The sequence below is a fragment of the Bombyx mandarina genome, chromosome 15 (assembly GCF_030267445.1).
Source record: "Bombyx mandarina strain Sakado chromosome 15, ASM3026744v2".
Lineage (NCBI taxonomy): Eukaryota > Metazoa > Arthropoda > Insecta > Lepidoptera > Bombycidae > Bombyx > Bombyx mandarina.
In genome coordinates this window covers 10,159,993-10,174,824 of record NC_143221.1, presented here as the reverse complement: position 1 = coordinate 10,174,824, position 14,832 = coordinate 10,159,993, and the positions used below count along the sequence as shown (strand labels likewise).

At 40.1% G+C, this 14,832-nt stretch overlaps 1 protein-coding gene across 2 annotated transcripts in view; it reads left to right on the top strand.

Annotated features, from left to right (window-relative positions):
* The window catches only part of jbug (filamin-type immunoglobulin domains fbug), a 115,641-nt gene that overhangs the window by 97,134 nt on the left and 3,675 nt on the right, over positions 1-14,832 (top strand). Inside the window, exons 33-53 of one of the 2 annotated variants that reach the window (XM_089732982.1) lie at positions 173-342; positions 841-933; positions 1,351-1,495; positions 2,114-2,199; positions 3,020-3,212; positions 4,440-4,658; positions 5,050-5,213; positions 5,481-5,631; positions 5,730-5,978; positions 6,198-6,418; positions 7,017-7,224; positions 7,642-7,770; positions 7,859-8,023; positions 8,333-8,490; positions 8,908-9,087; positions 9,441-9,585; positions 10,507-10,722; positions 11,471-11,644; positions 12,291-12,466; positions 13,158-13,319; positions 14,419-14,598. In XM_089732982.1, the coding sequence (XP_089589108.1) occupies positions 173-342; positions 841-933; positions 1,351-1,495; positions 2,114-2,199; positions 3,020-3,212; positions 4,440-4,658; positions 5,050-5,213; positions 5,481-5,631; positions 5,730-5,978; positions 6,198-6,418; positions 7,017-7,224; positions 7,642-7,770; positions 7,859-8,023; positions 8,333-8,490; positions 8,908-9,087; positions 9,441-9,585; positions 10,507-10,722; positions 11,471-11,644; positions 12,291-12,466; positions 13,158-13,319; positions 14,419-14,598 (3,584 nt within the window). Of the gene's footprint in view, positions 1-172; positions 343-840; positions 934-1,350; positions 1,496-2,113; positions 2,200-3,019; positions 3,213-4,436; positions 4,659-5,049; positions 5,214-5,480; positions 5,632-5,729; positions 5,979-6,197; positions 6,419-7,016; positions 7,225-7,641; positions 7,771-7,858; positions 8,024-8,332; positions 8,491-8,907; positions 9,088-9,440; positions 9,586-10,506; positions 10,723-11,470; positions 11,645-12,290; positions 12,467-13,157; positions 13,320-14,418; positions 14,599-14,832 lie in introns of both variants that reach the window. The other variant, XM_089732981.1, reaches the window with a different exon arrangement.

The following is a 14,832-nucleotide window of genomic DNA, read 5'->3' as shown; positions in this document are numbered from 1 at the left end:
CAAGACCTTGCAATTGCTTGATATTGGTTATATTAAAAAAGTTATTGAGAAAAGCAATCAAGTTCAGGGCATATTGATTGAAATAGTGAACTTTTAGTAAAAACAAATATCGGTGTTATGTTGCTACATTACATTGACTGGATTTTGACCTGCGACATGTATGCTATACCAGGCAGTCCATTCGTGTGTCACGTGTCGGCGCCAGCGCGCGTGATCGGTGCAGGATCGGGCGAGCCTCCGGAGAAGGTGTCGGTTGGTGACGCGTATACGTTCAGCGTCGACTCGCCTACGTCACCGCACGTCGAGGTGCTTGGCCCCGCCAGAAGACCCGTCACTGTGCAAGTGAGTTTCAAATAATCAAGATTCATATAATTGTGCAAAATGCCATTTTATGTCCTACTCATCTCTCTGTCTCTCTAACTCCAACAATAGAAGAAAACATAAGCTTACGAAGCTGTACGAAAGCCGAGCCTTTCATCACGCTCAGAGAGCTTTCCAGACAAGTGCAGAGGCAACCGTGACAGTATGCAACATTTTGTGCCGATCATGTCTGGTTATGTCTTATGTCTTTGCAATAAGAGAACAAGAAGATTAGGAATTTATTCTAACTGACAGAAGTTTTTAATGGTGTTGCAAGCTCACGTAGGTAGGTCTTGTTCGCTTCTGCTCTGATTCTGCTGCTACGGCTACTGTCGCTGCACTGTTTGAGACTTCAAGAAAGGTTTCTGGTAGTACACCTTTAATAGATGTACGGGGTAGTCTTAACAATGGGAGTATTTCATTTCTTTTTCGATAGGAAATCGTTGCTGGACCTCGTTAATAACCAACTATTTCTTCCAGGTATCTGCTGAAGAAACCGTAGGTGAAAATGAGGCGAGCAAACGGTACACCATCTCATTTGTGCCTGTTGATGTAGGAGATCACAGTATTGAGGTATTTTCAATTCAGTTAGATTTTTTTACAAAGTATCTTCATCTCATTCATTTGTAGGAATATTATGTAGTGCTCATCAATTGTGAGTTAGGGTTTTTGTTCTACGCGCTAACATGACAATCTGTCTGGCCCTTAATAGAATCAGAAGTTGCGTATACTGTTTCCTTGTTTCCATCATCAAACCTTACTTACGTCGCGTGGTGACCAGGGGCGTTACTACTACGGTTGTAAGATGTGATGTGCTCCGTACCATCATCGTCTCCAACGAGCTTGAAATGTTCTTACTACAACCATTTTTCCTCAATATGTCATTTCATCAATATTAATAGCAAACACTTTGGTTTCCGATAAGCAGTTAAGACTGGTTGTGTTAGCTTTTCTACCCTATTAATAAATATACCTTGTTTTTATGACTAGGTTCGCGCCGGCGCTTCGGGCGGTCACGTGGAGGGTAGTCCGTTCTTGGTGAAGGCGTACAGCGCCGCGCGGGTCAGCGTCACTGACATCTCGCCGGGTGTCGTCGGAAGACCTGTATCCTTCACCATCAACGCATCACATGCTGGTACGCTGATTTAATTAGGCAGCGGCTTGGCTGCTGAGGTCTATGACCTTTTTCCATTAGACGGGCCGTATGCTCGTCTGCCTACAAAGGCAGTTAAAAAAAACTTGTACCAATAATACGGTCGACAAAGCTTTTTAATTCCAACTAGTGGTCGCAGGTAGTCAAAATTCGACTATAATTAATTGAAATTAAAAGTTTGAACATTATTATGGTTCTATTGTCAAAGACTTTACTTCTATAATCACAGATTTTCCCAAGACTACGCTATAGACACATAATATTAATCTATTCTCAATTTGACCACAGACTTTAAAAATAAACAAATGAGTATATATGCGTCTGTGTGTCAAATAGATGATAGTATGGGTAATGTTTTTTTTCTCATATTTAAATATTTTTTATGCATAGTTAAAAAAAAATTGTATTCTGCCTTTCTCTATATTCTCTGTAAGTTTGGGAAATTTTATACTGTTCCGTCCGCGCTATTTTCATAAAAAAGGGTACACATTTTTTGCTTCACGTATAGATAGATAAGAGACGACGCTACATTCTTATTGTAACAATGTTTTAAAAATAACAGCATTGATCACATTTTTTTTATGATTCGTTCTGTCACAGGTGCCGGCAACTTAGAAATTATCGTAGCCGTTAACGGTCGAAACGTGCCTAATTATGTGCAGAGTGAAGGAAATGCGAGATTCAAGGTAAAGTGGTCGTAATTTGTAAATTAAAAATACTGCTTTCCAATAAGAATAAATATTAATTTTGCTAAGGTTATTATAACTAAATTTTACATTAACCTTCAGCAAGACAAAGTCTTTCGGATTTACCGATTTTCCACCACAATTTATCGTATGTACATAATTATCTATTTTCTTTAATAATATACTGTTAATAGTACACCGCAACATACCTGCTGTATCTTTATCTTTTTCCGGTATTTCTGTAAATTAAACAGTTGCCTGGAAGAGATCACTTTTAGCGATAAGATCGCCTATTGTACAAATGAATCTGAAGTATATTCTCTCTATATTAGCGTGAAATGTCGACTCTCGTCGCATATTAATTAATCTTAAGTTATTCAGCACACTATGGGTTATCTAGGATAGTTTTCGTGGATAAATACCAAGAGATTAGCTTCATAGAATCGGTGGTAAATCGAGACCTAATACAGCAAGCAAAGAGCATCTTTTCGTCCGTTGTACACATAACGTAATACGAGAGAACAAGCAGAGCATATAATATGTGCTTTCGGTAGTTCAGAATTGGTTGTCTATATATATAGTACTAGCCGTACTCGCCCGCTTCACCGCGCATTTAAAATTAACATTATTATTTATTGTCATTATTATTAGGGAGTCCAACACTCATATAAATATTAGCCTATCCATTAAGTACATGTATTTTCTACATGGATACCAAGTTTCAAGTCAATCGGATACATGGTTCAGTAGTTATAGCGGAACATCCGTAAAAACCATTGTAGTTTTATATATTAGTATAGATGATGTGTTTGTTTGGTAGGTGAACTTCAAGCCGGTAGAAGCGGCGCCGCACACGCTGTCGGTCCGGTTCAACGGTCACGCGGTTCCGGGCTCGCCGTTCACGTGTGCCGTGTCCGCACCGACCGCGGCGCCGGACGCGCGCGCCTCCGGTGCCGGCTTAGTGTCGGCGCCGCGCGGGGACCCCGCCGACATACACCTCACCGGTTTCCAGAGTGAGTACAATGTGACAGTTTAGCACAAATCTTTTTCAACCGGCTTCCAGAGTGAGTACAATGTGACAGTTTATCACAAGTCTTTTTCATCGACTTCAGATGATAATGAAGGTCCCCAATTAAAATTCATTGACTGGTTTTTAGTAAAGCGACCAGATAGTTTGGTAAAACGAATCACAGTGTATTTTTAGCAAATTGAAAAGCGGTTGCGCTATTGTAGCACGTAATTGATTCCATTATGCAGATTGTTTATCAAGATTCAAGGCTATTTTTATGTTAAAATGAAATTATATCCTATTATACCTATAAAATTATATCTATAAGTTTTGGGAAACTTGAATTGTCAAATAATTCAATGACGATAAAGAAGTATAGCTTAATATGTCGGTATGTAACAATCACGGTTTTCTAAATGATGATTGAGATATTTATATTTTTTACTAATTGAATTACATATCCAAAAGGTGGTAATGCAGGCTTTTTTAAACAATCGAATAAAATCTATTCGAAATACGCCTACCACTAATTAGTCATTGTCCTAAGTCAGTTAAGTACAACCCGGTCTCGAAATATATTATATCAATACAATCTTAAAATATTTTTTTTTATTAAATTGTGATGATTTATCCGGCCTGCAAGAGAGACAGAGAGAGATTACTTAGAAGAAGAAAACCAAAGAATCGGTAATTACAAACAATACAAAGTTAGTGTTTACATTGATGATATCATGAACAAATTGATTGCTTATTGAAAAACACAAACAGTTGATTATTGACAAACAAAACACAAGATGTGTCTTTAATTAAGCGTTAACATTAGTGATATTCACACGTTGACTTTTTATAAAATGTCTTTGTATTATAAACTTCACAAAATAGCTCAGTGGCTTGTCTTAAATAATGACTTCAAAATTACTTTTAAAAAATGTAAAATACCATTTATTCATAATTTTCATCATCTCGTTCGTCTAGCGGTTCTTTGGTGAAGTTAAGACTTGTAACAATTTTAATAAAATCGAGTCGTGTAATTAGATCAAACCGTGTAACAAAATAAAATGAAACCGGCAAAAATGTTTTAATTAACAAATAAATCAATTGTGGTAACATAGACCTCAAGTCGATATATGGCAGTATATGCTTTGTGACATCTATGGTATCCGGTAACCATTTAACATCAGGTAACTTAAGGCTGTTTCTTTTATGGAACGTTTTTTTTTTTAAACAGCAGCTGAGCCCACTATTTACGTGACCGGTCCGGGTGGGACCAACGTACGAACCCGTGTGACACCATTAGGTGATGGTCGCTATACAGCAACTTACACTCCGGAGGCTGTCGGACGTCACAGTGTGCAAGTGACGTGCGCGGGACGACACGTGCCAGGCTCTCCATTCACATGCAACGTGTATGATGTACGCCGCGTCAGAGTCACCGGCCTTGGACCTGGAGGTGAGTTCCAACTTATAGCACGAACAATGGCCATAAAAAGAACTAAGATATTTTGTATCTCTATTTGTATTTATTCTAATCACATAAATCTAAGTGGTTTACGGAAAATAAATGCCTTTTCCGCTTCTCTGCCATTTCACATTCACTCCCCAGACCTATCGAACATCGATGTTACTGGGTGATGAATAAGAATTTCTGTAAATATGCAACGCAACAATTGACCTTGATTAAAGACGTGCGAACGCACAGATTCTAAACAAGAAACTTTGTTGGATGTCATACATACAATGGCAATTTTCTATTAAATTCTCTCAATCGATTCCCACTAAACAAAAGCATGAGGAACAAATAGTTCAGACAGGTACTGATAAATTTAATTATTTGATTTCAGAACTGGAGGGTACATTAGAAGGGCTGAGTTTGGATGAAGGTGTGGAAGAAGAGAGAGGTGTAGAAGTTGGTAAGCCAGTGACATTCAGTGTGGATGCAGCAGGCGCGGGTGAAGGAACACTGGAACTGGTTGTATCTACACCCACTACAACAGTAAAGGCTGAGGTGTGTATGAAAATAATTTTTTGTTGCTATTTGAAGAAGAAAATATTTAAAATTTTAATATCTCATTACCGCCAACCTAATGGTGTTATTCATGTTCCTAAAAGAGCCCTATCATATTTTCATTGTATCTCCGATCATCTTTAAATTTTTCTATATATTAAAAACCTCGCCATTAATATGAGAATTTTCTGCTCTTCTTTAGCCGAAAACATCCACTATTTCCAAACACAAAAGGATCGAAATTAATAAAACGTACAACATTTACAGGTAGTGGCTGTGGCCCGTGGTCTGTACGATGTGACTTTTGTGCCAGTTTCTCGAGAGCCTCATCGAGTGTCAGTCACGTTCAATGAACAAGCAGTTCCTGGTAGTCCATTCATTTGCCGCGTCAACGAACCACACACTTATGTACAAATTGGTAAGTTTCTTATGATATTTTTGATTTTACTGATTATCAATATGATTATGATGATGAAACGTGTCTTGAAAAACTCATCAATAATACTGAATTTCTAGGTGGAATTGCAACAGTGGAGATCGACGAGAGCCTTTCAGACGTAGACGTAATATCTCCTACTGGAGTTCGTGTTTCTGATGCACAGCTCGAAGACACTGGTCTTCTAACGTTTCCTGCGAGTCGTGTTGGTAGATATGTTGTCAGAAGTGCAAAGGGACCAGTAGCGGAGGTCGAGGCTGTTGATGCCACTGCTGTAAAGGTGTTGTCTATTGGAGATGCAGTGGTTCACCGACCAGCTATATTGACCGGTAATTATATTTAATATATGGGTAATGTTAATAAATCGAAATAGATATAATAAGAGCGGCTTTCAGAAAATAGTTGACAATGTTCAAAGCTTAAAGCTTTATATTACATAATTAATTAGTTACGCCATTATGGGCCTGTTCAACCTAAGCTCAGGCAGTTGAATTCACGTATATCCAATCTCATGTCACAAGTGCAACATAAGTGTGAGTAAATTTCAGTGAGCACGCACGGCGCGGGTGCCGGTCGACTGTCTGGTCGTGTGTCGTGCGGCGGTGCGACGGTCCCCCACTCGGTGCGTCGGCGCGGGGGATCACGGCACGAGGTCGTGTGGCACCCAGCGCGTGCAGCCCCTCACCGCCTGACGCTGCTGTGGAGCGGCGCGCCAATCGACAGAGAACCGTTACTCGTCGATGTGCATCCACCACACCATGGACAAGAGGTTACCACAATAACAATTCACTAAACTTCTTACTGGTGGTAGGACCTCATATGAGTCCGCACGGGTAGGTACCGCCACCCCGCCTATTTCTGTGAAGCAGTAATGCGTTTCGGTTTGAAGGGTGGGGCAGCCGTTGAAACTATACTAAGACCTTAGAACTTATATCTCAAGGTGGGTGGCGCATTTACGTTGTAAATTTCTATGGGCTCCAGTAACCACTTAACACCAGGTGGGCTATGAGCTCGTCCACCCATTTAAGCAATAAAAATAAAAAGTAAAGCTCTAGATGGGTCAACCTCACTGTCCACATTATTAATTAGTCACCATTTCACAACTAAAATACCGCCACAAGTAATTCACAGCTAATTTTGAAACAAAAAGTCAGTCTCGAATTGGATTGTAATACCTCACCTACCTCAGCTTTCAACCCGGAGCATATGACCATTTTATCTCAGAAAGTGGTAAATTGATACATAACGGAGTAAAATTAAAGTAGTAGATATAAAAGTAAAAAATCACGCTATATTGAAGAGAATAATCATCATTCAAAAATGTAAAAAGTTAAATCACGCATTGATTTATAAAATTATCATAACAGGTGGCAGCTTCTGGTCTAGGTTTATACCAAGCTCAGGTTAATAAAGTGGCATCATTCAGTATCGACACCCTGGGTCGACCTGCTCGGGAATTCGACGTGGTCGTCTCCGGACCTGGCTCTCGAGCACTGCCCGTAAGATGTTATCAAACCAAGTCTGGCTTGTTGCAAGCAGAATTCACTATTAATGAAGTTGGACAGAGTACTATAGGTAAGTTTTTTACATGAAGTCGTTATAAGGTACGATAACTCGATTATTCCCAGAGTAATTAACAATACATTTGGTCCTTAAACAAATTCTAGGAGTTGATAGCTTCAAGACATAAAGAAGTCGAATTTTTAATTGCATTAAAACAACAGCTATTGTACTTATTTGTTCCACTAGATTTCCTAAGCTATTAAAATAAATAAAAACAATACTTATCTCAAATGTAAGTAATCTTTACTGTCCTAATTTCGCCATGAAACTTTCACGCTTTTGTTTAAAGGGTAAGATTGGGAGACGATGGTCTATATTACATGTTGTTTCGACTTCAAATACAAGATGGACGTTGACTGTACCCACATCACCATCAATAATATATGTGCTTGTTTTAGATATAACTCAATAGTGTCTGTTCTTTTTCAGAGGTTTTACATCTATCCAAGCCGGTATCCGGGAGTCCATACACATGCGAGTCCTTCGACCCAAACAGAGTGATAGTTTCTGGTTTACCAACTGGAAATATTGTTGCCCAAACGCCAATCAATTTCAGTGGTAAGTTTTTGTTTTTCAAATATAGTATCTAGGATTTTTATTTTACGAATGCTTTCAATTTAGTTATTTTGTGTTTACCACATTTCAGTTGTCACAAAGGACGCGGGTGTTGGTGAATTAGACGTGGTGTGTGAAGCGATGGGTGAGCGTCGCATCCGACTGCCCGTTGACATCCGAGAGGATGGACACACGCACAGAGTGCGATTGCGTCCCACTGTACCCTCACATTACAGGATTTACATCACCTATGGAGGTACTGTATTATTAACATTAAAAAAAAACTAGTGTAAAATGCCTTAAATTAGTAGGCCGTGCTATGACGATAAGCCATCATCATCAGTCCGGTTTTTTCTTCCTAAGTACTCATGCGCTTTCGTTTGAAAAGTGGGACTACCGTTGTATAAGATAACTAAGACTACTATGGTACATTCAACCTTAAGCCGGATAAAAACCTCCTTATAGTATTGAATTAATAATAAGTGAACTGAAAGTACTTTTAGTGACATAGAGCTAAAATAGAGCTAATAAAAGACATGAAACTGATCAATAGGTTTCATTTCAGGTGCTCCAGTATTAGGCAGTCCAATATCTTTGGGAGTTTTAAGTGGTAGAAGTAGTTCTGCCGCCAAATGCTCAGGTACCGGACTTGCGCATGCTCATGTCGGCAAGGAAGCGGCCTTCACTATACACTGTGCTGAAGATACGTCACCAACTGTCGAGGTAATTCATTGGATATGATCGTCGGTAATTTGATACGGTTTGGTTATTAGTGAGTTTGACAGCTGTAAAACAGTGTACAGGTTCGATTTCTAGTCGAAGTCAATAGCTCTGCGTAAAATACTTGGTGGTCAGAATTTGTAATTCATTAATCTCGTATTTATATCCGGTATTGGTAACATAAGGAAAAAATCCTCGGCTAGTGATGTTTACTTTGTAGTTGATTTAATAGTTCAGATTAAATCTTATACAAAAAAATATTCTTATACAACGCCTAACATCAATTTAATTCTGTAATGGATATCTTTTAACTACTTTGACGAATATTTAATTAATATTTAATAAAGTAATTTGAATTACGATGCACCCTTTAAGTAATAATCGCATAATTATGGACATAATTTTCCATGCTATGACCAGGTGGAGAGATTATCAAATGACAAAGAAGACAATCCAGACTCGGGGTTGCTAGAGTGCAGAGTGCTGTCGGGTGCGCCACGCGAGTGGCTCTGCGCCTACATCCCTCTGGTCGTCGGTTTGTACGAAGTCAGGATATTCACATCCACTGGACCGCTACCAGGAAGTCCGTTCTCCGTCAAAGTTAGTTGACATATTATATGAATAGAGAAAAGACTTTCTCTGATCATAACTATATGATAAATTATATGGCCAAACATAACCATAGGTCAATGATACAATACCTACCTATGTGTTGTTTTTAAGGGCTGATAGCCATTATTTTCATGCAGCTGTAACTTCCACCTCATATTTCAGGCCAGACGCAGACATTCACTTTGTAATATACATAACCACCAAAAGCCACTTAACACTAAGAGCAAATTCGTCTATAGCAATAAAAATCAGATTAACATTAAATTTAAAAAAAATAATGTATATAATAGCATGTCTTCATCAAAAAAATTCAATACAACATATAAATTAATTTTGGGCAGGTAATAGACACATCAGCCATAGTACCAGTCGGAGGATGGGGAACTGATAACTCTGGACGAGTGCGAGCTCCTTCCAAGCTAGTCCTAGACACGAGCAATGCTGGGCCCGGTACACTAGAATGTTTACTCGCTGGGAGGCATCAACGTGAGTTGTTACATAAAAAACCAAATAACATCACTAGTATTAAAAAACAATATTACATGAACATTGGAAAAAGTGCATTCATTCACATACTTTATGTATTGTTTTAAAAGCGTCCCTATCATTGTTGAATTGATGAAATCGAGGAAAAGACACGATTTTTCAATAAGTGCGACAGTTGCTTTCTGAGTTCCGAAAAGTCTGGTATCTTGAATGATAATTTATAATGCTGCTTAGCAAAGTCTCCACCATAAAAAAAGTAGCCACAGAGTATCAACTAGTATGCACTAAGGTTTTTAAACTTTATTAGATTCCATATTTTAAGTTGAAACCCTTGATGTACGATGCATTTTTCTTGAACCCGTGTTTTTATTCGATGTCGCATTCATTAGACTCGAACTTTAAGAATCACTCACTGGTTTAGAGCTTTATGTGCATTCTTTTTTAATTTTTTTATTGCGTACTTGGGTAGACGAGCTCACGACCCACCTAATGTTAAGTGGTTACCGCAGCCCATAGACACCTACAACGTAAATGCCGCCACCCACCTTGAGACAGGAGCTCTAAGGTCTCACTTTTAACTACGGCTGCCCCGCCCTTCAAACCGAAACACATTACTGCTTCACGGCAGAAATAGGCGGGGTGGTGGTACCTACCCGTGCGAACTCGGAAGGCGTCCTATCACCAGTAATTACGCAAATTTATAATTTTACGGTTTTGACTTTTATTACACACTGTTTTTCGTTCACCATGGAAGTTAATTGTGAACATTTGTTAAGTACGTATTTCATTGGAACAATTAGTACCTGTCGACGGGATTCGAACACTGGTGCATCGCAACATACGAATGCACCGGAAGTCTTAGCGTCCACGATGACTTAACTCAAAATTAAATTTAATATTATTATTGTTTAACTTTTACAGGTGTAGAAACAGTATCCGGACGATCAGTAGTCACTCTCGTCGCAGCTGAAGGTATCAGCGGAGAACAAGAGTTTGAACTTTCTTACAACGGAGCGCTTGTTGCTGGGGCTCCTAGAAAAGCTCTAGTCGCATCTGGCAACACTGCAGACAGAGTAACTCTTGCTGGCAGAGGATTGGCGCATGCAGCACCTCACACACCCGCTGTCTTCACTATCGGTAATTACTGATCATCATTATCAGGATTATACCCGCTAGGATATACGAGTTTCAATAATCATCTTCCTCTTCTGTATTTCCTATTACCCTCTGCGGGGGTGTAGGGCTCGAATCAAATCCTTCCATTTACATCGGTATTGGGCGGTCTGTTCTAGCTCCTCCCACGCCATGCCCTAACCATACCAAAAACTTGAGATATATCCATTATAGGTCTAAAATTCTAACTTTTTAGACGTTAAAGTTCACGGGCTACTATTGTGACAAAGTTAAGGGAGCTCGTAGACATTACAAGGTGGTACCCACCTAGAGTTATGAAGACCAATCTCTCGATTGGTGGTCATAGCTAAAACATGCAGTACATATTAGTACCAGTATTTATTGACTCAAGTAGGTGAACAAAAATTAAGTGGTTTAGAAGTATCTGGGTTACATAAGCCTATAGACACTAAAACATGAGTTCTTTTACCTATCATAAAACATCTATGTCTATTAAAGGATATTAAAATAACAATGAGTAATTAATTAAGAAGAATAAAGAGTACGAAGCCAGAGGCTATTTCTGAATAAGTTTCCCTCTACTAAATCTTCTAAAAGCCACGACATATCCTTCTGAAATTTAACGAGAATCCTCAGCGACGTATGGTTGTATCAAACAGATAGCAGAGCTCTACTAAAATAAACATGAGGAACCATACAAAAGCAACTATACTACTTTAAAAACCGGATTTAATATTTGTTTCTATGACAGATGGTAGTGCAGCTGGTCCGGGAGCGCCTGAAGCTTCACTTTTGACGCCGGACGGTGACGTCGTGCTGGTCGCGCTCGCGCCCGCCGGGCCTGGACTGTGGAGAGCTACTTACACACCAAGGCGACCTGGAGACCATCAACTACGAGTTTTGTGGGCTGGGAGATTAGTCAAAGGTGTGTTGCATGTCGCGTGACGGTCGGCTGCGGAGTAGGGATACAGTGAAAGGCGCTCGTCAGAGCAGCCAAGGCCAATATGGCGGCGCCTATAGTTCGCAGCAGCTGACCGTGTAGTGTATAGACTATTACTCATTTGTGCCAGTGCTCGCTATTTTGTTTCTTTTTGTCAGTGTTTAATGTAAATGTTGTTTGTCAGAGTTAAATGTCTATAATGTGAAAGAAGTTTCACTTTTACCGTGGTTTCATAAAACCACACAATCCTTTTTTTTTTAAATTGGATCCCTGATAATTTTAAACGTTTCTAAACCGGAACTCACGATAGTTTTGTCGCAAACCGAATAACTGCATTTACACAATCACGCTACACTTCAGGATAGTGTTACCTGTTTTAATTGCTTTGATGGGTAAAAGTGCTCACAGTCTAATCGATATTAAATGGTTACTCTGTACATTAGGTAGAATAGCTATTAACATCGCTGCCGGCTTACAAACAACATAAAACCAACTATTACGGTACGCTAGTAACTGATGGCAAGTCTAAGCTGCCTATCTGGAGCTACAGAAAACATTTGATAGAGAATTTCGCCCAAAAATGTTTTGTTACTTTAATTTTTGGTTTCCTTAATTTCGTTTCTATTCTTAGGGTGTCCTCTAACGGTGAACGTAGCAACCGGTTCGGAAAGTGGTGATGCATCACGTGTGGTATGTTCGGGAGCCGGACTGACTGGCGGTGTTGTGGGTAGGGAGATCCGATCCTGGATCGATACCAGACGAGCAGGTCCCGGGGAACTAACGGCCCATTGTACTGGACCTAACAAGGTATTTTATTTTATTTTATTATCTATCTACTTTACTGGTGGTAGGACCTCTTGTGAGTCCGCGCGGGTAGGTACCACCGCCCTGCCTATTTCTAGTAATGCGTTTCGGTTTGAAGGGTGGGGCAGCCGTTGTAACTATATTGAGATCTTAGAACTTATATCTCAAGGTGGGTGGCGCATTTATGTTGTAGATGTCCATGGGCTCCAGTAACCACTTAAAACCAGGTGGGCTGTGAGCTCGTCCACCCATCTAAGCAATAAAAATAATAATAATAATTGGTCTGATGACTCTTCTATAATTAATCGAATAACTTAACATCCTAAATAATAATGATGAAATACATTATTTTGTGAAAAAAGCATTGAAATTGGTTGTAATGAAGTTTCAGTTCTTAAAGGTGGATTTAAGTAACAGTTTTTGCGTACAAGAATATCACGTCACCGTTTCGCACTGACGCTTTTTAATGGCAATTTTTCGTTAAATACAATAAGAATTTTATTTTAAAAAAAATCTCAAATTCTCAATCTTCCTCTCAATTCTGAATGGGCTTAAACCTTTCACCCGTAATTCAATTATTACTTTTGACCTATACTCCAATAGTTCATAACTGCTAAAGATAATGTCTTCCTATATCTCCTTAAAATATTCTGGTCATACTTGAAGCTTTATGGTAATAGAATTAATTCTACAGGTAGCATACTGTGAGCTATACGAACACGGCGACGGTACGTTCACACTAAATGTGAAACCGGCGGAGGCTGGACGACACGTGCTGAGCATACAATTCGCTGGTGAACACGTGCCGGGCTCGCCGTTTGTGCTAAAAGTGGCTGGAGCTCCAGACCCTTCAAAGGTAGAAAAAATCGTCCCTTGATGAGACTCTCATAGTCTACATTATTTTAGATAGAAGCTTGACTTATTTGTTCCATTTTGAAAACAATATTATTTTTTAAGCTATTGCATAGCTTCTTTTTTTTTATGATTGAAAGATTACTGGTGGCCCGGAGGCCTTTCCAGCTTCACCAGGACAGGTGGGCGAGCAAATGCTCAGCCAGGAGGGGTAGGATTTACTAACAACTGTCCGAGCACCTCCGAAAGAGACCTAACAACTCAAGAGCAATTGCTTCGCGAATTAATCTACTACCAGATCGGACTGATTTTATATGCGGGCAGAATGTCATGGATGTATCCAGGGTGACTCCCAGGTACTTGACATTCCTGGCCCAGGGTATAAGTTGGCCGAAGAGGGTGATCGGGGGTGTGATATTTCTCCTCCTAATGCGGGAGGAAATAAGCGGTGACTTTCCCCTTTGAAATAACACTGCTGTGCTTTTCGCTGGGTTGATGTCTATTGCATAGCTTCTATCGCCGGCCTTGAGCGCGGCGATTGAATCAAGAAATTCCGTAACGAAAATAACCTGACACCCCCCCTACGCCTACTATGTAGCTCGCGTTCAACACATTCACATGTTGCGCTTGTGTACTGTTTGTGAATAAGCGCGCGGCGTGACGTCGCACTGCCGCATGCACATCATGAAAAGTCTGCCCATCTCTCCCTCGCGCGGTCTAGGTTATGAGTGTGAAGGGGTATGTTAATGTTTATAAATATAGCGTGGACTTATTTTATTGTTGTTTTAATATTAAATTATTATTGTCGATTTATAATTGCATAAGTTGATAAAAAATGCTATGCAATAGCTTTACCGCGGCAGTCTCCGAGTGCCACACGTGTTTTTTTTCATTATCACCCTATTCGCAAAAGGAACAATAAATCGTCCAATAAAAAATGTCCAATCACAGTTGCTTTTAAGGTTATTTCCTACAAGTAGTAATGTATAACATAACTGCGACCACCATACCTATTTCTACCGTGAGCAACGATATCTACGGGTTCCATTAATGACCTCAGAAGGGCAGTGAGCGCACTCACTCATGAGTCATCGCATTGGCAGGTCCGCGTGTACGGCCCGGGCGTGGAGCCGGGTGTGCTGGCGTCGTTCCAATCGCGGTTCGTGTGCGACACGCGCGGAGCCGGCGCCGGGCAGCTCACCGTCCGCGTACGGGGACCCAAGGGCGCCTTCCGGGTCGAGATGCAACGCGAGAGCCAAAAGGACCGCACCATACTCTGCAAGGTACTCTAATGCTTCATTTAGTGCGAATAATTGGGTCGAGATATAACGCGAGAGCCAAAAGGACCGCACCATACTCTGCAAGGTACTCTAATGCTTCATTTAGTGCGAATAACTGGGTCGAGATGCAACGCGAGAGCCAAAAGGACCGCACCATACTCTGCAAGGTACTCTAATGCTTCATTTAGTGCGAATAATTGGGTCGAGATATAACGCGAGAGCCAAAAGGACCGCACC